General features: G+C 39.1%; 1 protein-coding gene and 1 non-coding gene across 2 annotated transcripts; one reads left to right on the top strand and one right to left on the bottom strand.

Annotated features, from left to right (window-relative positions):
• The first annotated feature begins 937 nt into the window (after positions 1 to 937).
• Trnastop-uca (transfer RNA opal suppressor (anticodon UCA)) lies at positions 938 to 1,024 on the top strand. The gene has a single exon. It is a non-coding gene; the product is annotated as a tRNA-Sec (tRNA).
• Positions 1,025 to 1,514: 490 nt separating this feature from the next.
• Positions 1,515 to 25,919, bottom strand: LOC109399186 (translocation protein SEC63 homolog). Its single transcript, XM_029870704.2, has 8 exons — positions 25,417 to 25,919; positions 15,884 to 16,593; positions 15,586 to 15,814; positions 15,096 to 15,516; positions 3,861 to 4,095; positions 3,666 to 3,793; positions 3,515 to 3,599; positions 1,515 to 3,451 (listed from the first exon to the last, which is right to left on the bottom strand). The coding sequence occupies exons 1-8, from the start codon at positions 25,538 to 25,540 to the stop codon at positions 3,104 to 3,106; spliced, it is 2,280 nt and encodes a 759-aa protein (XP_029726564.1). The 5' UTR covers positions 25,541 to 25,919; the 3' UTR covers positions 1,515 to 3,103.

The raw sequence follows: 25,919 nt of genomic DNA, 5'->3' as shown, positions 1-25,919 counted from the left end.
CTGTGATCGATAAAGTAACGCACCGTACACAGGGTCGCCAGGTTAATTTTTGAAAAATCTGGATGATTATGAAGTTTTGTCTGGAAAAGTCTGGATTGTGGGAAAAACCCTACAAATTCCGGGCAAAACCTTACAAATTCCGAGAAAAACCTTACAAATTCCAAAAACAAATGTCTGGATCTTCCAGATTTTTGCAAAATGAGACCTCAAAAATCTGGATAAATCCAGATAAATCTGGAAGGTTGGCAACGCTGACCGTACACTGAACGGTGGCTTGCGGTGAAAATTACTATTCTGAGGGTCAATTTAAATACACATCGCCACTAAATTTGTGCAGACTGATTTTCGTTTCAATTCATCAGAAAATTATGTTTTCAATTTTACCATGGACTCGATTTTCAATTTAAAAAAGTTTCTGTTGGCAATCGGATTCGAACCAAGAATCTTGACATCACCAGGCTCGCACGCTACCACTCAGCTATCGAACCGGTTGATGTGAGAAGAAACAAAACGCACACAAGAAGCGTTGGTGGGTCGATGATCATGTTTTGCCATGGTAAATTTAAAAACATTGTTATGCTTGTCATTACTGCAAGCCGCCTTCAGTGTACACGAAAATCGCCTGTTGATATGCAATCCCATACACATAAGCACTATTCTGTGGATGCTCGAAATTGTACCTGTACCTGAGTGCGAATGAATAAAATGCTGATAAAAACGCCAAGCAAACAAAAGACGCAATAATTTAATTATCGATAAAAAAATCAATAGCCTTTAAAAATAAATCGTGTACACTTGAATTCAAGAGTCCCACACACAAGCGTTCACTTGTCGAAGCTTATCGTCTCCCCCTTATTTTCATCAAGTGCCATCCATCGCTAGAACCAAATCGATGTGCACGGTAGTATATATACGAGTGCCACCGCACTGCACCACTGCCCAGTCGAGCCTCGGTGGTCCGGGGTGCAGGCTTCAAACCTGTAGTCGATTAGCGTCGAAGTGGTTCGATTCCACCTACTGGGCGACCGTTTGGGGGTTCTTGATCGGATTGTGAATTCGATCCTTCGTGTCGGCATTATTTACCTATCTACTCTAGACTAGCCACTTGATATTTGACTATAATGGGAGCTTAGCGGCCTACTTTCTCCCCCAACACCTTTTGCCAATTTTTAAAAAGCAATGCATGATACCTTATTGATTCATGAATTTTTGAACATAAAAAAAAAGAATGGAAATTAGGGTAAAGGCACCAATTTCCGACCCCACCACATATTTTCAAACTATGTATTAGAATAGTGTCATGGTGTTGCACACCAAAAATTGACGTTTTTTTTCTTTATGGCGTTACGTCCCAACTGATTCGTATTCGTATTTCGTGTTATACAGGCACGATGGAAGAATATTTACGAAAAGATCCTGAACCGATCGGGAATCGAACCCATCACCCTCAACATAGAAGATTTACAATTTTAAGGGAGTGTTCGGATGAAATCGCCGCCTTCCTCCCCGTTCCATTATTGTTTCACAGACTTTTAATGTTCTCTATAATTGTGATTGTGTGTATGTAATGTTGTTGCAGAGCTTCTCAGTTTTCTTTTGAACACTACATAACTATGTTTTCATTTCTGTTTTTTTTTTTCATTTTTTAATCTAACTTACTTTTACCCAAAATTTTCTCTAGAAATATTGTAGTCTTTCGCTTCTAACCGAGCGCGTTGTAGTGATTTTTTTTGTTTAATATAAAAAAGTGCTTTTTCCCCGTGCCCGTCTCTCTTGTTTTTTAGTTGTCACTCTTTCAAGTTCACGTTCGATACCAACATCAACATGATCATCAGTGGGATTGAATTCCGTGTTAGCGATTAGGACCACTTTATGTACTCGCATTCTCAAACAGTAGTGGTTTGCAAATGAGGATGAGGGATGGGGAGTTCCAGGGTTAGGTAGATGAACCAACAACAATACAGTCTTAAAAGTGGGTCACTGATTATGGGGTTCCTTAGATTTACTGAATTCCTACAATATTGTAACGGAGATGTGTAAAAAAACCTTTGTGAGTTTGGACAAATATTACTAGTTTGACTGTTTACTTAGAAAAGCTACCATATTGTGAAGTCCAAATCCATGTTTGAATCCGCTAGTTCAGATGTTGAACTTTTTCCGAAGAGATTAGAAAGTGTATTTAAATACTCTTTTCTCGAAAATCCGATAAGTTTTGAAAACGGCTATCAGATAAATTGGTGAGCTCGTTTTATACTATTTTTCTATGCATTCAATTGAGACATACGATACGTTCTAGTTTTTGAAATCCAGTCCGGTGATTAGTTCCAGTGGACGACAAAAAAGAAAAAAAGATGATTGGATGAACAAGACATGCTCTGTCTAGACAATAGGAGAGCTCATTTTATACTAATTATTTTTCGCATTAATCGTAAATAATATTAGATCCACGCGATTGTAATAGTAACACTTTTACTGTACCGGTGCTGAATACCGGCGCTGGATCTATCTAAAAAGATAGTCTTCAAAGAATGGTTCTGGAGCTCGCACATTTTGGGTATTTTTCAACGGAAAACCAATTATTTTTTTTTGAGAAAACTGCTTGTTTCACATAGAAAATCATAATAATTCTCCCTTGAAATGCTACTGGAATTCTCTCTGGATTTTCAATAAAATTCTCATGCAATTTGGTCCAGAGAAGGTTTTTGTGATTCTTGCACCTGTGAATCTCAATCAAATGGGGATCAGATTTGAATTAGTGACTTCAAACCCTTGTGCATTAGGGTCATTTTTGGCTCAAACCGTGCACTACATCAGCGAGCTGTTGCCAACGTAATACCTTAGGAAGGTTAAAAGCATCAATGAATACTAGGAGGAGATGGGCTTCAACATATGGCAACATCTTTTATGGAAACATTGATTTGCATCAATAATTAGTGACCCATTTCAACGAAAACTGCTCAAATGAACAAACCATCAATATGATTTCGGGGAAATTTATAATAATTACTCTCAATTGCAACACGTGCATGCACTCCTCACGCACACTTTTACCTTTCTAACTATCGTCTTCCAGTCCAGAGAATCAAGATGCCAAGCCTTCCCTCTAATTGTCGTCATTCTCCGCATCGGACGAATCCGTGGTGAACTCGCTCTCGTTGGCCTGCTGTTCGCCGGCTTCCGACTCGGAATCGCTGATGTCCCACTGCGGGTGCTCGGTCGGGATGGCGGCCGCTTCCTTGACGTCCAGCTTCAGGTCCACCTGCTGGTCCATTCCGAAGTAGGAATCCGACCGGAGGCAAACGGTGAACACGTACACGCCGGGCCACTTGGGCGCGGTGAACTTGAGTGCGACCTCCTCGCGGTGCACCAGATTGGTGACGTGATAGGGCGCCGTCAGGAGGGTGCGCGACTTCCGGTCGCAGATGTACGTCCACCAGTATTCATATTTTTCCTGGAAGAGTGCGGGTATTTAGCTTACAGTATCTTGAGAGCTCATGTTACGCATTAAACTTACCTCAGGGAACAACGGGCAGTGCACCGGGTGGGATACCTTGGATTTACCTTCCAGCTTCTCACGCTTGTTGATCTTTTGCTGGAATCTGGAAAAAAGTATTTCGATGAAGACATCCGACGAAAAGATCCCTACCCCAAAAAACGCAACTTACTTTTCCCACTCGACATCATCATCTTCCACGGAGGACTTCTTGCCCTCGTCGGAGCTGAGGTCGTTGTCACTTTCGGCACCGCTGTCGGCATCGGATTCCTCCTTGCGAACTTTTTCGTTGATTTTGTTCTGAAGCGAAAACAGGAATCCCATTAGCCCCCACGCTCAGGAGGGATTTCATTTGAAAACACCTTACCTTTTCGACCTTACTGGCCTGTGTTTGAGCGAGCGCAGCGGCCGCTGCCGCTGCTTGTCGGTGGCGGTTTTTATTGGCCGCTCCTTTGCTCTTTCCTTTGTGGCCCTTTCCGCCTGCCTTCGGTTGCCAGGCGGGTTTCTTGGCCTTGGCCTCTTCCTTTTCGTCCTTGGGCGCCGCCGCTACGGCACTGTCGCCTCCATTGTCATCGCCTTCGTCTCCGTCGTCTTTGCCTTCACTGAAATATAAAATGAACATTTAGCGAAACGTTCGTAAGGAATGAATGGTAAGGGGTTCTTATAAAACTACCCAGGTAACCACTAAGCATTTAAACAAGCCGTATTTCAGCATTATATCTTCATTCCACCTGCTTTCTGCTCTATCATAGCAGTTCAACTGCTAAACTGTACTAAATTAGCAACTGAACTGCTACTGAAAATGTGACAGCTGTTGCGTAGCATTTCAAATGCACGATCTTTTGGGGTCTTCTAGCATGAAAATACTGCCCAGCACATTCGAAATTGCATGAATTACCTCTTTTGGAAGCGCAAAGTGAAGAAAAGAGAAATGGGAAAGAGATAGAAAAGACGGCGAGATGAGAAATGTGGAATTATACACATATTTTCGTTTTCATTTTCGATAGTCTGAGAGATAAGCATTAAATCAGCCGTATATTGGGCCAAAACCTGCATTTAAGCAGCACTTATGGCGCATATACGACTTATTTCCATTTTTTGACCTGCTGTAAAGGCGCATTTCAACTGCTTACTGGTTACCTGGGTATGATTGATAACGGAGCTGGTGCTGTGTACCATGGTGTTCTCTAAACAGTTGCGCTAACCGAAGCCACCGGTGTTTGATTCAAATTCCAAACTAATTATCTGAAGATTTCAACCCAGAATTCGTTCGGAGGTTCCACGTTCCACCTCGGATTGGCCACATTGTTTCACTTGGAATCCCACCAGCAGTTTCAGAAATTTAATCTGGCATTTTCAGGAATTTCGCCTGTGGTATTTACAGGAATTCTACCAGAATAACTCCAGCATTTCCACTTGGGTCTGGGATTTTTCCTGAAATTCCAGCATTCATTCACACAAGATTTCTATCAGGAATTTGTTTCCATCAGTTCCGCCTGAGATTTGTCCAAGAGTTTCACCTTGAATTTCTACACGAGATGGGCCCAGAAAACTTGGCCACCTGTCTGAATCGGATGATAGTCAGTGTCTGAGAAACCGAACAGCTACCGGAGGAGTGGAAGGAATGGGTAATCTGCCCCATTCACAAGAGAGGCGACCATTTGAAATGTGAGAACTTCAGAGCGATCAGTATTTATCAGTATCAGTATTGAATGCTGCCTACAAAGTACTGTCCCAGATCATCTTCCGTAGTCTGTCACCTAAAATGAGTTCGTGGGAAGTTATCAAGCCGGCTTCATCGAAGGCCGGTCGACAACGGACCAGATCTTCGCCGTACGACAAATCCTACAGAAATGCCGTTAAGCTACCCCTAGACTTTTTCCTGGAATCCCACCTGTATTTCCTCCAGGACTTCCACATGGGATTTCATCAGGAGTCTCACTTGGGATTTTTGCGGAGCTACACCTGGGATTTTTGCAAAAGTTCTACTTGGGGTTCCTGTAGGTCTAGGAATTCCGCGTGCGATTCTACTAGGAGTTTTACCTGACAAGGAGTTCCACTTTTGATTTTCACTGACGAATCGCCTGGAATTCCTCCAATAGTTCCATCCGGGAATATCTCCACGAGGAGGAGTTTTTCGGAAATGTATCCAGGAATTGCACTAGAAGCTCTCTTGAGAATTGCAGGCAGGAGTTCTTCCGGGAATTTTAACTGGAATTCTTCTCGATTACCTCAGAAGTTCCTGCGAACATATCTGCAGGAGCACCTCTGAAAATTCCACTAGAAAATGGCTTCGACAATTGCCCCAAGAATAGCGCAAGAGGTTTTCTGTTAATTCTTTTCGAATTTACTCCCACTTCCATAGTTCTTCTGGGAGTTTCTAGGAAAACTAGGCTCAGTGTACCAGTTATGGCTATAGTACCTCAAATTCGCCATAGTCGATTTTCAACCTTTTATGATACAAATCAACAAGAAAACATTTTTGAACGATAGATCACGTTCACAAAAGAAGATTGCAATCATTCAAACTTTACAATTTGCTCAAATAATGATAGAAATAAATCACTTTCCTAAAATTTTCGGCTTCCTTGCACCCTTTTTCGCCATAGTGCACCAGTTATGGCTAATCCCATAAGGAATGTATGTAAATAATGCGAAGTGGAACACAAATTAACAAATGTATCCATAACTGGTACAGGGTTCCAATCATTGGCACACGCCGTAATAAATACTGAAAGTAGTTTTGGACCCGTTTCTATATTTTTCCTGTAAAGTATGAAAACTAATCAATCATTTGACATATCCATGACATTCGACGGTCTTCTTATTTTTGTAAAAATAGTTTTTCTTAGGTAGTGCGATAACTGGTACAGGCGCCCTACTGGGAGTCCTTCAGGAGTTTTTCCGAATATTCATCCAGAGTTACTCCATAAGTACTCCAGAGTATTTCTGGGAATCGTTCCAGAAATATCTCTTGGAATTTCTCAGGAAGGTTCTTTAGAAACTGCTTTAGAATTTCGCCCGGGGATTTCTGAAGAAGCTCTTCTGAAAAGTTATTCTGGTAATTTCTCCAGAACATTCTTAGAAGAATCCCCCCAGCAGTTTATCTGATAATCCTTTCAGAAGTTCTTCCCGACATTCTTTTCACACTCGATTGATCGCACTGTTGTATTTTGTACAATACGTTAAAAAAAACTCGCTTTTTGTACTCAACATTAACGTGATGCTGGCGGCGGTGGTGGCCAACAGCGCGAGTAACGGAAGGGTAAAAGCTTCCCAACTAACATTTTCAGCGCTATAAGCTTCAGTTATTTGCTTTCTGTTGTGTAACCATCGAGTAAAAGCAGTCAACGCTGAATAAAAGGGAAGCTAGTTAAATATAAATCATAAGCTAATACACGACTGCAAAACAAGCACCATACAGCTACCAAACTCGGTTTTCAGAAATCCAATGCTTGTCACTGGGGCTGCCTTTACTCCACTCGATTCCAACCCCGGGAGATTTCCAGAAAGATGTGAAAACTTGAACAAATCGAATAGGAGTCCCCACTAACAAAACAGCTGCTACAATACAATACAATTCGTTATACTGACAAATCCCCAAACCAGCAGCGCTTTAAAGGCCATTATGCGATTTTATTACAGCTAGAAGCTGTAATAAAGAAACTGTTTGTTTACCAACACGGCTTGTCGGATGTAAACATTATTGTTAAAACAAACTTTAAGTGGGATATATAGCTACTACTCAAATTCTTTACAGCTATCCATCTCTGTGCTGTGAAATTATTTGGGTTACTTTTATTGCACTTTAATTCAATGCCGGAAGATTTGTCGGAAGATGTGCAAATCGAGTAAGAGTCCCAGCCACTATAACAGCTGCTTTTATACAGTACGTTTTGCAATGTTGGCAAAACACAAACCAGCAGCGCTTCGTAGCCGTTTAAAGAACACTCTTTCAGCTAGAAGCTGTGAAGAAGAATCTGTTGGCGCAACCACACAGCTTGTTCAATGTAAACATTATTGCGTTTGACGTTTCACAAGCTTTTGCAGCAAGATGAAGTTGGGTAAGGTTTCTTGTGCACAATTATGAAGCCTTGTCTGGAATAGAACAAAACGGGCTATTTTCTATGCTATTTATATATTATAGCAGTGTGGCAGCGAGGACATCATCGGGACCAGTGGATACGGAGATCGGGAGTTCGATTCCAAGTAGCGGCAAGTACTTTAAGGCACCCTACACACTACTGAAACGGTTTGACCAACATTGACTCCGCCCCCAGGTTGGTGGTTGAGTTGGTGCTGTGTTTGACCGTGTGTGATGCTGTTTGACGAACCGATTTGGCAGTTCGTCAAACCGATTTGACGGTTGACGGTTTGGTCGGCAAAAATCAAACCAGTTTGATTTTACTCAAACCACCCTGATAAAAATATACAATAAAATCGCCATAAACTTCCATTGAATAATGATGAAGTTGATTGTTCAACAACAAATCATATTGTGTACGTATTTTCCTGCTGAAAATTATGTATTGGAACTACAATATGTGCACAATAAAATGAATGGCACTAGAGATTTCAATAATAAAAACACCATAAATTGAATGGTAGTTGACATGAATTTCCTCCAGAAAATTTGGATTTTTTTATGGTAAAGATACATAACAACCCCCATTTTCTATCGTAAAAGTGACATTTACAATACATGCTATGGTGGAAAACCATAGGGTCTGTTGTTACTCTATCGTTTTAAACAATTGAAATCATGGTAACTACCATTCATTTCAGCGTGTTGTAACAATACATTCTGTTGTATCTCTATGATCTTTTTTATCAGGGCAACGGTGGGCGGAGCCAATGTTTGACGAACTGATCGTACCGTGTGTAGTGTTGTTGCACAAACATAGTGCGATTTCAAATGGGAGATGATGTTGGTGCAACCAAAGTGACATGGTGGTGCAACACGATTTGACAGTTCGTCATACGGTTGCAGAAACATTCGCTGGTTCGACCAACCTGGGGGCGGTGGCAATGTTGGTCAAACGGTTTGAGTAGTGTGTAGGGTGCCTAACACTTAAACTACTGAGGGGGTGAAAACTCCCGCGAACTACCAAGGGTCCAAAAAAAGTCGGAAGTCCAACTTTGACAAGGCATTTCTCGGCCGTTTTTCAACCGATTTCAAAACTTTTTTTTGCGATGGAACCGGACAGGTTTCAAGAACAGCGTCCATCTTAAATAATTCAAAATAGATGCGTCTACCCAAAGTTATTAAGCAAAAGGCACTTCCTACTTTTTTTGAAAATGCATTTTTTGCGCACTTTGATCAATAAAATAAAATTTAAAGCGATGGCATATGGTTTTTTCGACCCTAAATCATGCGTACAGCCAGAGTGAACATGTTTATGCAAAAAAAAAGTGATTTTTCAATACACTGATATTTTATTTCACTGAAAAAACTGTCAAAATACCCTATTTTTCACATAAAATATGTAATAAATCAAAATTTAAAGCGATGACATGTAGTTTTTTTGTTCTTAAATAGTTCGTAGGATTGTACTGGACAATTTTGACTAACAATAAAAATGTTTTAGTTACACTTGTTTACTACGCCTCTAGCGTAGATGCACGCCGCCCATCTAATATATCGACACACACTAGCCCACGCAGGTATGGTACGCTACCTTCGTTCCTGAGGACGATGATCGAACGTCATGAGGTGAGGTATTATAGATAGAACAATGAAAAGTCATAGCAGAAAAAACAATAGGGGGATTCACTTAACAGCGTAAACTGATTAAACTGATTAAACATCGCAATCACCAAGGCAATCTTTGATTATTTCATTCGCAAAATCATGAAACATTTCAAATAAGCAGAAAATCATAGCTTACGCAGCAATTTAATCTGTTTAGTGAGTACCCCTAATATCACGTGTAAGTTGCGAACTCTATCCTTGAGTGAAAGCTAAAATTTTGTAATATCTCTAGCTATTATTTAACTAAACACTTCCTTACCGTAGTGCAAATTTAAGCAGGTAATATGAGTGCAATTGAATTATGAATCAAGTTATATTAAGTAAAAGTGAATTCTCTACAGTATTTATAGAACCTGTTGAACCTGTTGTGGAGTGCTCTAACCGTAAATTATATCTTAAAAGTAAACCTACATGCAAAGGTAAAATACTATTTGGTAAAATCTAATGAAATACTTATGACTAGATTGTTTTAGTACGGTACAGATATAATACGGTGAATTTGTGACTAGAACGACTAAGACTAGACACGAACACAATCGACCTTTGTGAACCCACGAACATTCGCACAGCGGGACTAAACGTAAGTCACAAGGGACAAAATACTAATTGAACATTTATCTCAACACTAATGAAACACATTTATTCTAAGATCAAAACATGAAACTAATGTAAAACATGTATACAATCAATTGCAGGAATATAATAATATCCACTTTAAACGTAAATCCCATACCTCCGGTCGTTTGTAGTGTTATTTATTTGGAAACACCCCCTCGTGCTATTATATGTTGGCAAATTCCCAACAACACTCTTATTTTGTTTTACCCGAAGAACTACGAAAATTCCATATTTTTTACACAAAGTAGTCAACAAAACTAAAATTAAAACGATAACTTGTAGTTTTTTAGCCTTGAATTGTTCTTAGTAGTTTGGGGGACATACTTGAAGAATAATAGTGATGTTTTCATTGCACTCATATTTTGATTTACTCAAAAACCATCGAAATTACCACATTTCTCACACAAAGTGGTTAACAAACAAAAATGGCTTACAATGCATTGCAGTTTTTTGTCTTGAAATTATCCGTGAAAGAGTTCAGGACATATTTGATGAACAATAGTCACGTTTTTATGACACTCTTAATTTATTTTACTTAAAGTTACAAAAATACCATAATTTTCATACAAAATAGTCAATAAACCAAAATTTCCAATAGAATGTACTGGGCATGATTTTGATAAGATTTGAAGTTAACATTACACTAATATTTTGTTTAATCAAAAAATGTACAAGAATATCACATTTTTACACAAAAAAAAGCCAATAAAAGCCAAGCTTTAAATCAATGACATGTAGTTCTAATACTTTGAATAATTTATCGTAGTAGTTGAGTGGATTTATTTGAACAATACTAGTGATGTTATATTACACTCATAATTTATTTTGCTCGAAATACTAGAAAAATACCACATTTTTCACACAAAGTAGTCAACAAATAAAAATTGAATTCAATACATGTGTTTTTTTGCTTTTAAATTATTCGTGAAAGAATACTGGACGTATTTGATAAACAATAGTGAAGTTTTCATGAAACTCTTAACATATTTTACAAAAAATCAAAGCAATAACATATAGTTGATTGGCTTTTAATTTTCCGTTAGAATGTACCAGGCATGCATTTGATAAAATTTTGATGTTAACATTACACTTACATTTTGTTCAACTAAAAAAACACGAATGTGCCCAAAAATGTTCACACAAAATAGCCAATAATCCAAAATTCAAAGCGAAAACATGCAGAATTGAAATCTTGATTTTTTTTGTACCAGTTCCAGGTTGATTACCTGGAAACAATTCAAAGGAAACCGGAAATCCTCGGGAAATTTTATTTAACAGGGAAATCTTTTCAATTTGTTTTAATTTGTGAATTTTAACAATGCTAACTCTTCGCTGTTATGAGATTTGCTTTCTTCCCGTCCGTTACCAAAGCACAGATATTTGGGGCTAATCACTGACTATTTTCAAGATTGACGTAGTTTCTATCAGGCCTAGGGGTCACGGGTGTTAATGGAAGGTCCAAAGAATATGATTGGTCAAAGTTTAGGCACAATTAAGAGTATACAGAAACAAGCTCACCAAATTATACGAGTTCCAGTACTCTTGAGGCGAAATTGTCGCATCCATTTGCGTCTCCTGAACATGAAATAGCAATCACCAAAAAATGCATGGAAATCCCGTACAAATGAAAAAAAAAGTTACGAACTTTACTGGTATGAATAAAACAAGTTTGCCAAAGTTAAGGTTAGGTTATGTGTCTTTAGTTGAGATATTCTCAGCTCGAGGCCGTCCCATCTGTTACTTTTCAAAAGTTTGTCTAGTGTTTATTTCTTTCGAATAAAAGCATCTACTACTACATCTTTGTAGTAGGAAGTGTCAAACAAATATTTTCCCGAAATGCTGAAGGTTCTTATTGGAAGCGTGTCGTTCCGTGAAGAAGTTGAAGAATCTTCTGGAAGATTATTCGAAAAGCAAATTAAATGAAGAAAGAATCTGTTCAACCGTGCTAGAGGAATAAGAAGAGGGCTCCTATATCTAGCACTCTAGCAGCTATTTTCGGTATGCTGTCGATTTTGATACGATGCTGCAAATTCCATGTACCTATGTACAAGGATGTTTCTAGAATGCAAAATATGTTTTTCCGTTTTTAACTGTTTCGTTAAGTGTGAGTATGACGACAATATCACTATTATTTATTTAATATATTAAGTGCACTCTTACGAACATTTTAATACCAAAAAAGTATATACTATCGCATTTAATTTTGATTTATATTTTTATAGATATATGGTATTTCTGTATTTTTTTAGTGACATATAATACGAGTAGCATTGAAAGATCACTGTTGTTTATTAAACAAATCTATTATTTTATTACGAATTTCTCCAATTTTTATTTGTTGAAAACTTTGTGTGAAAAATGCGGTATTTTCCTAGTATTTCGAGTGAAATAAGATATGACTTATAAAAACATCACCAGAATTGTTCAAATAAATCCACTGAACTACTACGATAAATTCAAAGTATAAAAACTACATGTCATTGATTTAAAGTTTGGCTTATTGGCTTTTTTGTGTAAAAATGTGATATTTTCGTACATTTTTTGATAAAACAAAATATTAGTGTGATGTAAACTTTAAAATGTTCTCAAAATCATGTCCAGTACATTCTATTGGAAATTTAAAGCCTAAAAACTAAATGTTATGGCTTTAAATTTTGCTTTATTGACTATTTTATATGAAAATTATGGTATTTTTGTAACTTTTTGAGTAAAATAAATTAAGAGTATCATAAAAACGTGAATATTATTCATCAAATATATCCTGAACTCTTTCACGGATAATTCCAAGACAAAAAACTGCAATGCATTGTAAGCCATTTTTATTTGTTAACTACTTTGTGTGAGAAATGTGGTACTTTCGATGGTTTTTGAGTAAATCCAAATATGAGTGTAATGAAAACATCACTATTATTCTTCAAGTATGTCCCCCAAACTACTAAGAACAATTCAGTAACAAATTTTGAAAACGACGTATAATCAATGCTACACCATTGATTATACGTCGTTTTCAAAATTTGTTACTGAATTCAAGGCTAAAAAACTACAAGTTATCGTTTTAATTTTAGTTTTGTTGACTACTTTGTGTGAAAAATATGGAATTATCATAGTTCTTCGGGTAAAACAGAATAAGAGTGTAATTAAAACATTTTTATTGTTAGTCAAAATTGTCCAGTACAATCCTACGAACTATTTAAGATCAAAAAAACTATATGTCATCGCTTTCAATTTTGATTTATTGCTCATTTTATGTGAAAAATAGGGCATTTTAGCAGTTTTTTCAGTGAAATAAAATATCAGTGTACTGAAAAATCACTTTTTTTTGCATAAACATGTTCACTCTGCCTGTACGCATGATTTAGGGTCGAAAAAAACATATGTCATCGCTTTAAATTTTATTTTATTGATCAAAGTGTGCAAAAAATTGCGTTTTCAAAAAAGTAGGGAGTGCCTTTTGCTTAATAACTTTGGGTAGACGCATCTATTTCAAAATCTTTAAGATGGACGCTGTTCTTGAAATCTGTCCGGTTCCATCACAAAAAAAAGTTTTGAAATCGGTTGAATAAGGGCCGAGAAATGCCTTGTCAAAGTTGGACTTCCGACTTTTTTTGGACCCTTGGTAGTTTAGGAGTTAGGGTATATGTACCATTCCTTGGCCTAATTTGCAAGCCGCCTTGACAATTTTGACCATAACTCATGAATTAATAGCACTACACACTTAATTTGAAATGCCGGGATCTCAGCATTTTCTCAAACTTTCGCCGAGATCCGCACAGCCGAGCGCTCGGCAAACAACAACATAACCGAGATCTCAGCAACTTTGACATTTCATTACTGAGGTTCGGCAACTGTTTTGCTGAGAATCAGCTAACAGATGCAGTTTTAACTGAGATATCAGTTTTTGTGTTTGCTGAGGAGTCGGCTGTGCGCGGAAAGCCGAGCCCGCGAATATTTTTTAAGTGTGTAGAAATAATATGTTGACCCTATTACACACTCTGGGCAATGCATGTTCCACCAATTGGAAGTAAACTAACGTAAATATTCAAGAATTTACTTAATTATGTTGAAAAGATTCGATGCGATGGTATGCAACGTTGGTCTATGGTACTAAAATTGGCCTATTAGTGGATACAACGTTGGCCTATTGCTTTCCATGCATTAGGTCCACTAAATATCTAATTTTTTCAATATTTCTGCTGAAGTATTATCTCTGTTTGTTCACCAATCTTACTTTTAAATTACATTTTCGGAGCCAAATTTTCAAAAAACTATAAATAAAGTACATAAACTAAAGTTCTTTTTTAATTTAGTATCGAAAACAATGAAACCCTATTATTGTGTTATATTTTTACAATCACCGCACACAAAATCTTTCTTCCTGTTCGTTCTTTCTGGTTCTTATGCACGCAATGTTTTTGACGTCATTTTACGGATGGGCCAAGATTTGGGTACATAGTGAAAAAAATGTCCTCAATATTCGGCCCACATTCAATTTGTAAAATAGTTATTAATCGTTGAAAACAAATACACAAGTTCAAAATAGCATCTTTGACCGTCGCTTCAAATGTTCAGTTATTGAAAGGTCAGTTCGAAATGTTCCAGAAACATGCCATTTATGATCATGTGTATAGACTACCCACTAAGCCGAAGAATCATGGCGTCTACAAAAGTTAAACAAAGTGACATTTTCATTCAATTTTGATGTTTCAAAGTGCTAAAATTGAAACGAATTGTTACAGTTGTTTGGCGCATAGCTTTCCCAATATCCAGTTATGCGTGTTTGATTGAGTTTTTGGTTTACGGTGAGATATGTCGAACGAGGGGACTATGCCAACGAAGCATCCCGATACCCTAATTATTCAATTTCAAAAGTGATAATTCCAGTTCCACATGTATTGCGTTACGGTATCCATAATCTAATTATATTCAATCGTTTAATTTGGGGATGCCGTATAACTATTATTTAACAACTGCGAAAAGGCTGAAAAAGCGCCTTCTCAAGATGTTATTCGGTTAGTGGTTACATAGGAGCCGAGAAAGGAGCTATGACTTCGTGGCATAGAAGCTGCTCGCACAGCATATATGTACATGTGGATTAAGTTCGCCAGATTCATTGGTATAGGCCTTGCATAGAAGCTTCCGTCCATATGTACAACACAGTAACTCAGCATCAAGCCGTATTGAGGACGCTTTGTTGACGTTTACATTCATAATAAATGTTAGTTGGGTACTTACGTGATGCCCTGCTTCTCTTTGGCGGTTACATCCCCGAAGAGTTCGCTCATACTCCTTCGCACCAGCTCGACCGTCACGGTTACGATGGCCCCGGCAGTGACCACGTTCGAGTTCTCGTCGTCCACCACTTCGCATTTGACGGAGAAATCGATCAGCGGCATCCTACCTAGCACCTTCATCACGTTCTCGTATTCGAAGTCGCTCAAACTGCGCAGAACCAAGCGGCTTTCCTCTGCCGGTAGTTGTGCAAACTGCTGTAGATTGCGAATTGGAGGTTTCTTGGAGATGAAATACCGAAGGTGCTCTTCGGTGACGTGCGGCAGCTGGAGCAGTGGGTTTTTGAACTCCCACAGACCTTGGATGATCATCGGCGACAGCTTCATGCAGTTCTCGATCGTTTCGATGGTCGGGAGCTTAGAGACTGGGTTGTAAAAGATCAGTGAATTAGAAGATTTAGATAGAACAAAGATTTACAAAACTCAGAACTCACTCCGTCTGGCGTAGGCCAACATGATCAGCTGATTGACGCAGCTAACCATCTCCTGGATGAGGTAGGGACACTTTTTCACGATGAACTGCCGGTCCTTATCCAGCGTATGTGGGTTCAGTGCCATCCGGCTGAGATGGGCGTGCAGAATGGCGCGAGCCTTGATCGAGTACATCCGACACAGTGGCAATTCCTTACACTTTTCGTTCAAGTTCGGCAGTTGTTTGATGAGCTGAAAATATATTTATTTGTGAGCAATCTTTGAAGAAATGGCGGAATGAACTTCAGAATAGTCACTCACCATCGGCACCTCCTCGTTATCGGACTGTCGTTCCACCACCTGGGTGTTGTGCCGTTTATCATACTCCAAACTGGCAGCCAAAATCATCACCACTCGCTTCAGGGCCATGTGCGGTGTTTTGTGGAAAAAGTAGAAATACATCTGCGTGGTGTCTAGCAACACCTTGTCACCACTGTAGCGAATCGATCGATACCACCAGGTGCCCACCACGGTTGGAAGGGCCACCATAAATACCAGTGCGTACAGTCCCAGCACCCAGACGGAATTCTCCTTTTCGACGATCCACGAGGGCAGTGCAATACCGAACGACGTCGCTCCTGGGCCATCCGGATTGCCGTACTTTTCCCAGTTCTTTCGCGCTTCATCGTCAGTCAGAGCTTGGTAAGCCTTGGTCAACTTCATGAAAGCCTTCTCGTCACCAGTTTCCTTATCCGGATGCAGAATCACCGACAGGGTACGATAAGCTTTCTTAATATCCTTCTGGGAGGATCCCAGTGGGACACCAAGAATCTCATAAGGATCAAAGTTGGACATCTCGTAGTCGAACTGGGATACTTTATACGTTAGAAATGCGAGCAGGGCCCATCCTCCGATGATAAGCACCTTGACGAAGAATGCCTTGACGCCTTTGTACGGGTCGGAATGTGATATCAGTATGCGTTTTTTGTTACACGGTTCGCACTGGCATTCTGCTTTGAATCGCTCAGGATCTGGAATAGACGAAAAAGAGGAATATTTGAAAATAAGAATGGTTTGAGAATGGGATTTGAATATCAGATACGATTTTTAAAAGAATGTCTACGTTAAATTTTGGACAACAAAAAATCATCAAATATAGGCCAAAACTTAAGAATTTATTATTGATGCTATTCCTTTACATGCAAAATGTTAAGCGCCTTCAGACGATCTGAAAGCTATAACTTTTGTCACAAGGGTCGGATCGCTTTACGGTCTTCGAGAAATTTTTCCGACACATCCAAGGCTACATTTTGACATCATCGGTTACATAGTTGAGGGAAAATTCAAACCCCTTATGGGAAAAATGCGAAAAAGTAAGTTTTCCTATACTAAATCCCATACAAACTTCAATCCCAACGCGAGATACACTGAACGAAAACGTCCGCCGTACCTACAAAGAATGATTTTTCATTCATTCCGATACAAAACCGCAAAATCTCAATTTTGAATGATTTCACAGCAGAATGATTTTACTGCCTTCGATTGAATCAAAATCATTCTGTTATAAAACTAAAAATGACGCAATTAATGGATGATTGTTCGCCCGGGGTTTGTTGTGAATGATTATCATCACAAAACCATCGGAAAGTATTTTCCTCTATGCCTCATACCGAAAATCATTCAATCACTGAACGAAAATCCCCATTGCTCAAAAAATGAATCCTCACTTAATCATGTGCTCAATTGGTGATTCCTAAAACTGTTTGTCTGTATCATAGCTATTGCTTTAAAAGATGCTTTTCCTTTGCGATCTTTGCGGACCGCAAGAGGTATTTCTGAATGGAACTCTGATCCGTTTAAGTTCAAAATATCTCAGGATAAACCAACCTTTTGTATAGTTACGAATCTCTAGCATCCGCCCAAGAATTGTAGGCTTCTTCTTCTTCTTTATGACTTGACGTTCGCATTGGAACTTGGCCTGCCTTCAGTGTTCTTAGAGCACTTCCACAGTTATTAATTAAAGGGCTTTCTTTGTCTGTCATTGCATGAATTTGTACATTGTGTGGCAAGTAGGTACAATGATACACTATATCCAGGGAGTCGAGAAAATTTTCCCGCCCGGAACGGGAATCGAACCCGCCGGCTCTTGATTGGCGAACCATAGCCTTAACCACTAGGCCAACTGGAGAATTGTAGCTATACAATCGATTTAGTGGGAACTAAAAAGCTCTGCTTACTTAACCCTTCAGGACGCGCGCTGTTGTAAAAAGTACAACACTCCCAAAAAACCTCGCTCATCGTATATAGCGCGAGCGCAGTGCAGTTTCGGTTGCCTGATGGCGCGCGTCCTGGAAGGTTAAAATCTCCAGGAACAAATGAGTGGAGTCTTCAGTGGAATTTCAGTATTCCAAACATGTTTTGAACTCTTGTAGTTTTCTATTGAGTATTTTTATAGCGTAAAATTATTCTATAGTTTTATCCCGAAAGGGTGCGTGCGTTGTATAAAGAATGAATGAGTTCTAGTTTTATCCAGGTTACCTCGTTCTGAAATGCTTGAAACGCATTGTCGATTATCACATCTGTGATGTTCGTCTGGCTAACATGCCTATTCATGTGAATTTACATGCCCCTCAATTTGGGATGCACACAGTGACTCTTTTACACAAAGTTGTATACGTTTTCAAAAAAGCACTCGTTCAAACGTAGTATTTGCTGGGTGATTTCATGAATATTAAGGATGCTTTCGATGACGTATCTTTCAATGGAATATTGAAAGTCGCTTGATGTCACAAGCTACCTCCAATGAGCTATAGGCTCTCTTTACGATTATGCGTTTTACAGTGTCCTTTTCAGGGCACTGATTAAGCCCGTCGTGGTATGGACTATAAGCTCTCGTTGCGCTTATGCGTTCATTCTAGGGCACCCCTTCCTATTTCATCAACTTTCCCTTTCCTAATTCCCATTCTCCCTCAGGTAGATGATGAAAAATAGGCTTAAATATGTGGTGATGACACAAATGTCCCAAATGGAGGATAACGTGCCTCTGGAGCCGGCCTTCTGATACCTCCTCTTATTCCTCTGGCATGGTTATCTAGATTCCTTCTTGGGTTTCAAATAATTATTTGAAGAAGTCTTTATTTAACAGTAAACTCTGTAGATACAAGGCGATGTGTCAAAGTACATAGTGATAAGCAGCCTGTGTCCCAATTGGCATGTCACATCATAAAGAAGTTGTTTAATTTTGGAAAATAATTCAATAAAAACAGAGGTAAGTGATCCAAGAAGACACTGTTGCAAACTGACCCGGAAGGTTACGGTAGAAAGTATGAAAATTTGTTTTTGTAGTAAGGTTTTATTTATCTGTAGTAAGGTGATCTAACTAACTAGGTTCTCGTTAGTGTTATATCCTATAACTAACTTTTCAGTAAATACTTTAGTTTAATTCTTAGTTTAAGTTAGTATTCAGAGATCTTTCTAGTATCTATAATAAAAAAAACACCAAAAATTGGGTTTCGTCTAGCGTTGGGCAATTTTGAATCGATGTTTGCAACATCGATGTTTTTGTTCCGATTAATCGATTTTTTGAATCGATGTTGAAGCCCCACGAAATCGACCGAATCGATTTTTCACATTCGATTTTTCTTTGGATTCAAAAATATTAAATTTCTTTTTTTATCAGAATGCACTATAGAATTTTACAATAAAAAAATGTACATAAAATGGAGGGTCTACTACTCTACATATATAATCTAGGGTCCACTAAATCGAGGTATACCTGTATATATCAGGTTCCCTGGGAAATTCCTCCCAGGAGTCTAATGTCGTTTTTGTTTTTGCGGCGGTGCTACACCGCTTCGTGCTACACTTTTCACTGCAAAAACGAACATTTTCGGTGCAGTTGCATTGGTGTGCGTGAATAAAAACCAAAATATTTACAACTTTGCAAACGCTGATTGGTGAGTATTGTGTTGTTCTTTGCTAAGTATTGTGTTGTTCTTTACAGAGAAGAACATTAATCAAGACAACTAGATGATCGGCATTGAACCACAAAAACCCCACAACAATTGGTGAGATATTTCCAATATTATTTATTTATAAATAATTCTACTTCAGTATATTTACTATATAACTGCATATAAGTTGAAAATTCGCTATTTTCAACATCCTTTCATCTATTGGAAGATGCTTCAGTTCTGGGCTCTTTCTAAATTGATGAAGGGATTTATAAATGCTTGCAAGGACTTGGCCAGGTGTGTGGAGCTGAGTGAATCTATGACATTGTAGATAGTAGCGACATCAGCAATGTCAATGGAAATATTCAGCTTTGCAACTCCATCCAAGATTTGTGCAAGTATTCATGCTATGCTATGCTATGCTATGCTAACTTTGCAAACGCTGATTGGTGGACACGGTGTACACTCGCTACACTCTCGAATTTTTGAGTGCTGCACTATCTTGAGCGGTGCAGAAAAAGTGCTACACCGGTGCAGCACGAAATTAAAAAACGAACACTTTCGGTGCAAAAGTGCTGCACCGGTGTAGCACCACCACAAAAACGAAAACGACATAAGTGAATTTTTCTCAGGATTCTGGGTCAGTTCATCTCTGAGTTCCATTTTTTTTGTTTTTGAGAATCCCCTCTCAGGATTCTAGATAAATTTTTCTTAATAATGTGGAAGATCCCTCCTTAGGATCCCTCTCAGGGTTCTGCGGCAATCTCTTTCAGGATTCTAACGGGTGTCTTTCTATACTACAGGAGAATTTCTCTCAGGATTCTAGGAGAATACACCAGGGAGTTCTGGGGATATCCGTCTAAGCATTCTGGGAGAATCCCGAGAAAAAAACTTCTGATTCTGAGACAATTCATAACAGGAGAATCCATCTCGGGAATCTGATGAAATTCCTCAGGATTCTGGAACAATTCCTCTAAAGATTCTGAGAGAATCCATCTCAGATATCTGGAGTAATCTCTCCCAGGCTTCTAGGGAAATCCTTAATAGAATTCAGTTAGAATTCCTATTGGAGGGGTCTTTCTCTCTTTTCTGGGATAAGGTTTGTCAGAATGCTGGTTTGATAATTTTCTGCATTTTGAAGAAATCTCTCACAGAATTATAGAGGAATCCTCAGTATTATGGAAGAGTTCCTTTAAACATTCTAGAGGATTTTTTCTGAAATGTATTATATGAGAATACCCATTAGAATTCTAGGGAATATCTAGATTCTAAGGGAATTCATTTCAGGATTTTGGGGTTTTCCCTACCAGGGTTCCCTAACAAGGGTGAAATCCCTTTCAGGATTCCTAGAAATTTCTGGGTTGATCTGAATTGATTCCTCTAAGAATTCTGGGAGACCCTCACTTAGGATCTCACTCAGAATTCGGAAGAAATCTTTCTCAGCATTCTCAGGAACTCCTCTCAGATTTCTTGGAGAATCATACGCAGTATTCTCAAAATGACTTTGAGGAATGTGAGGTATGTATTTTTTTGTGTTTTATTTGGGAAAACCTCTCAGAATTCCAGAGAATCCTTCTCAGGATATTGGGGAAGTCCATTCTAGAAGTGTTCGTAATCGTGATACCATCCATGGAGAATCCTTATCAGATTTTCGAGAAAATTCCTCTTAGGTTTATAGCTACATTTCTCTCAAGAATCTGGAACATGATGCCTCTCAGAATTCTGGGGGAATCACTCGTTAAATTCTGGGAAATACCTTCTGGGATTCTGGCAGAATTATTTTCAGCATCTCAAGGAATCCATTCATGATTTTAAAGAAATTCTGGGAGAATACTTAACCCTAAAAGGGATACCTTCATGGCCTCAGTTTCGTCACCTCGCTGAGTGTGTTCCATCAAAGTCGAGCTCTAAAAGGCGCCTGGGGTCCAATGGACCCCAGGTAACTCTTTTAGGGTTAAAAAGAATCCGGAATTCTCAGAATTCTGTGAGAATATATCTCAGGTTTTCTTTTTCAAAATCGCCCAGTATTTTGAGGGAACCTTTCTTAGGGTTCTGGAGTAATCCTTTCTTGGGGAATTCATTTTAGAATTTCGAAAATATTTTTTTTGTGAGAATCTCTCTCAGTATTCTAGATGAATTTATTTCAAGAATGTGGAAGAACCGCTCTCAGGATTCTGGGATAATCCCTATTAGGATTCTGGAACATTTTAGGAGAATCTAAAGGGAAAGCTTCTCATAGGATTTTGAGACAATCCTTCACAGGATTCTGGGAGCATTCATCTCGGGGCTGTGGAGCGGATCTAAAGTGATGGTTAGAACACTTGGCCATCACGCCTAGGACCTGGGATCAAATCCCATTCCCGACAAACTCGCAAAATGTGAGTTCTTTTTTCGGAAGGGAAGTTAAGCATGGGACCCGAGATGAACTAGCCTAGGACTAAAAATCTCGTTAATACAGATAAAAAAAAGTCTCGAGGCTCTGAGATAGTCATCCGACCGGTACAAGAAGACGTGGAGCGCAGCGAGCTAGGTGGGTCGACCAAGTGGAGGACGATCTGCGGACCCTACGCAGAGTGCGGAACTGGAGACAAACAGCCATGGACCGAGTGGAATGGAGGAGGCTACTATGTACAGCAGAGGCCACCCCGGCCTTAGCCTGATCGGTAAGGTAAGTAACGGGGCTCTGAGACAATCCTTCTCATAGATATGGAGAAATCTCTCTTAGGATTCTAGGAAAATCCTTAATAGATTTCAGTACATAGTACAAGAGAATTCCTAACCAGATACCGGAAGAGTCTTGCTTTCTTTTCTAGACAATGTCACTCACGATTCTATTGTAATCATTTTCAGCATTCTGAAGAAATCTCTCATAATTCTAGAGGAACTCCTTTCAGAATTCTGGAGGAGTCTCTTCAAAGATCCTGGGGGAGTTTCTATCAGCAGTCTGCGGGAATTTATCTTAGTACTATATTGGAAAACTTCTCAGAGTTCTGGGGAATCCCAGGATCTCAGGATTTTTCTTTCGATTCAAAAATATTTTTTTTGTTTAGAATGCACCGTCTCAACGTTATTTTCATTTTCGAATCGGAGTCGCGAAATGTTCGATGTACAATCTCAAATTTTGATATTAAATTTAGCTTGAGTTACATGCAGTAAACGAATCATTTCATAGTTTTATAGTATTTTAAAATATCGATCCATGTAAACATCGATTCAAAACATTCGATTAAATCGGTGAATCGATTCTGCTGATCTGATTCGAATCGATTCACAAAAATCGATGTCTCAGCCAGATTTGCCCAATGCTAGTTTCGTCTCCGTCTCATGCAACGATTAGTAACAATCTGAACCTGCTTTTATTCCTTACTCTCAAGTCTCTCACAAGACTCTTATTTGATAACACTCTTACAGTGTTTACTCAGATCAGGGTAGATACTACAGTTACCAAGCTTAGGCCAAACTTAGGTAGCGTTATTGCTTGTCAAGAATTTGGTGGCAACGAACTTTGATTTTTCACAAAATCCATGCATCGGATCTAACTTCGGAAGTGGTGCGCACCACTTCTGAAGTTAGGTCCGATGCATTGATTTGGAGAAAAATCGAAGTTCGCTCGCACCAATTCCCGGGTTTCGACCGGATTGATAATATCTACCTTTGTCATGCCAGTCGAGTCAAGTACAAGACACTGAAAACGACAGTTGAGGTCGAAATACGTATCTGTCCAAGGATGCAAATTCTTAGTGGAATTCAAAGGAACAGTACTAGAGGATAACTGACACTGAGGAAGATTAAAGTGGTAGTAGAAATACGCGTATCTGTCAAAGGATAAGCAAAATAGGGCGAAATTAAAAGGTACGAAACTGATTACACTCATTCGAAGAGGATATTCTGCTTAGAGGGTTCGAAAAGTCGGTACGAATGTGATACCGATTTGGCTAATCCGATGACTTCTCAAGAACTACTTTAAGTATAATTTTTTTTCCAAAGATTTGTTTCGAAATTTATTTGGAAATCTATCAGCGAATCGTTTCGAAATTACTTTGAAAATTTCTCTCGAAACTACTGAATTTCTACCGCAAATCCTTTCGCAGTTTCGAACAGAGTTCTTCCCGCGAGTTTATCAAAGGTATTTTCATGGTTTTCCGGGATAGCTTTTCAACAATTTCTCCCAGAATTTTTGCGAGATTCTTGCAGAAGTTCTTACAGGGATTTATTCCGGAGAGTTTTCCTATTTTTCTCCTGGATTTTCTCTCAGGATTTCCGGAAGCATATTCGGGAAGAGCTCTGGAAATACTATTCTATAGGATCCCCGTGAACATTCCAGAGAAAATCGGTACGAATTCCGGAATCCTCAAGGAATAATTCTGGAAAGAATTGTTCTAATCTTGAGTCGACACAAAATCGAAAGAACCTCCGGCGGGAATTCAAAAAGATCATAATGGCGTAGAAAAATACGAATTGAATTATGTGAGAAATCCTGTAAGATATTCCAAGAGGTATTTCTAAAAAAGTCCCAAAAGATCTGACGGAATTTCTGGAATTCTTGTAGAGAAATTTTAAAATTAATTTTAAATTCTTCCACGTAAAATTTTTAGCATCTTATCGAAATGCCGTAAAAATCTGCAAGATCTAGGAGCCCTCCCCTTATTTCTCTAGCAAGAACCTTCAGCATTACGAGTTAACTTTTTCTTTTGACTGTTCTTACATACATAAAAAGCTCATGTTTAAAATAAATAAGCAGTGCATATTCGACAACTATGTGAATAATTAGCTATTAGGTTAAATTCTCTAATAAAAAAGAGCATAAAAAATATATATTCGACAACGTTTCATCCATATAAACAATGCAGTAAAATCGGTAGATACAAAGCGATGTAACGAAGCACAGATAGTTGTACACTCAATCTGATAAGCAACCTCTGTCCCAATTGGCATGCCACACCATAAAGAAGTTACCTAATTTTGAACAAAGTTCGACTAAAAATTGTGGTAAGCGCAGACAAATACCCAAATACCACAATGGAAGTAATCCCAAAAAAAAAAAAACAAAAATCTTGTAACAATTTCATAATATCGTTACTCATTGCAAGCAGAGAACACGTCTTCAGCTCACATGGTAAAGTCACACGTCATGACTTGAGGCACAAGACTTCTGTCCTGTGCTGTTATCGTCGAAATTCGTTCAGCATAAGCACAATGCGCTGCTAAATGTAATGTCTCTCTCGCAGGTAAAGCCACCCACTTTGGTAGGAATTCAACACGATCCAAATGGTGGATGCACACAATTTTCCAGCGCTCCCAAGTGAAACAAAACTAATGTGGAATTGTGCATTCATAATAATAATCATATTTATCTTTATTTGGCGAGCATGGCTAAGGGCATCAGACACCTGGGTTAGCTAGCAGACTCTGGCCGTGCAATACAAAATAATTCTGCGTTGGACGACGCAAAAGTTACGGAGCGAAGAAAGCGAATGAAAAGTGAAAAGGTAAGGCAGGCACAGGTATAACTGTAAAGATTTCTCCTGCTAGTGCCTTTCCGATCGTGTTCGTCTGCTCGCGAGAGCAAGAAGACAACGGTGCAAAAGGCGCAAAGTTGTTAAAAGGCGGAACCGGAAAAATTCTACATTGTTATAATTCTAAGATCCAAACTTTTGAATTTGACAAAATATGTTAGAATGAGTCGTACTATCTTAAGGATGAGCGCTTTACCCTATCCTCCTCAGAGCATTCTGGGCAATGTTTTCTGACAGCTCATCATCACACACAGACGCACTAGGTCAAATGAAATGGACCGAATTCATCTCCGGAATCAACAGATTACAGGTCCCGCATAGGATGCGAACTCCCTGTGCAATTCCGATCCCGAACCCCACCTTCGCCACAGCCGCACACACTCACCTTCCTTTTTCTTCCGAGGCCAAAAGTAGAAAGTGGCCGGTATCAGTATCAGCGCCAGGAACGACAGGATAAAGTAAAAGAAAGTCCCTCCGCTCTCATCGTACTGGAACTTCTGGCCACCCATCTTCTTCCCCGACGATGTTTTCTATCTGTTGCTGTCTCTCCTCCCGCAATCCGTCAATGTTGGGCTGGTTCAGCCCCGGGAATCCGGCTGGATTTATGACACGACGATTTCTTCAAGCGATTCACACTACAACACGTTTGCTTCTTTCTCCCCCCGTGTCTACATTGGTGCGGTCCTCGGTTCGGACGGAAAACACCCTACTATTTCGGATCCACCTGCACCAGGGAATCACACTAAACTTCCTTTTTCCGCTAATCACTTTCCTGTGCCAAGCAGCTGCTCCTTTTTTTGCGCGACGACGACACTAACCACGGACGACGGTTCCGAATCCGGAGAGGCACCACGAACAAACTGACGGACGGACGGCGAAAAGAAAGCA

This window comes from Aedes albopictus, chromosome 2, assembly GCF_035046485.1.
Source record: "Aedes albopictus strain Foshan chromosome 2, AalbF5, whole genome shotgun sequence".
Classification (NCBI taxonomy): Eukaryota; Metazoa; Arthropoda; class Insecta; order Diptera; family Culicidae; genus Aedes; species Aedes albopictus.
Note: the sequence above shows the minus strand (reverse complement) of the source record. Positions and strands in the feature narration are given on the sequence as shown.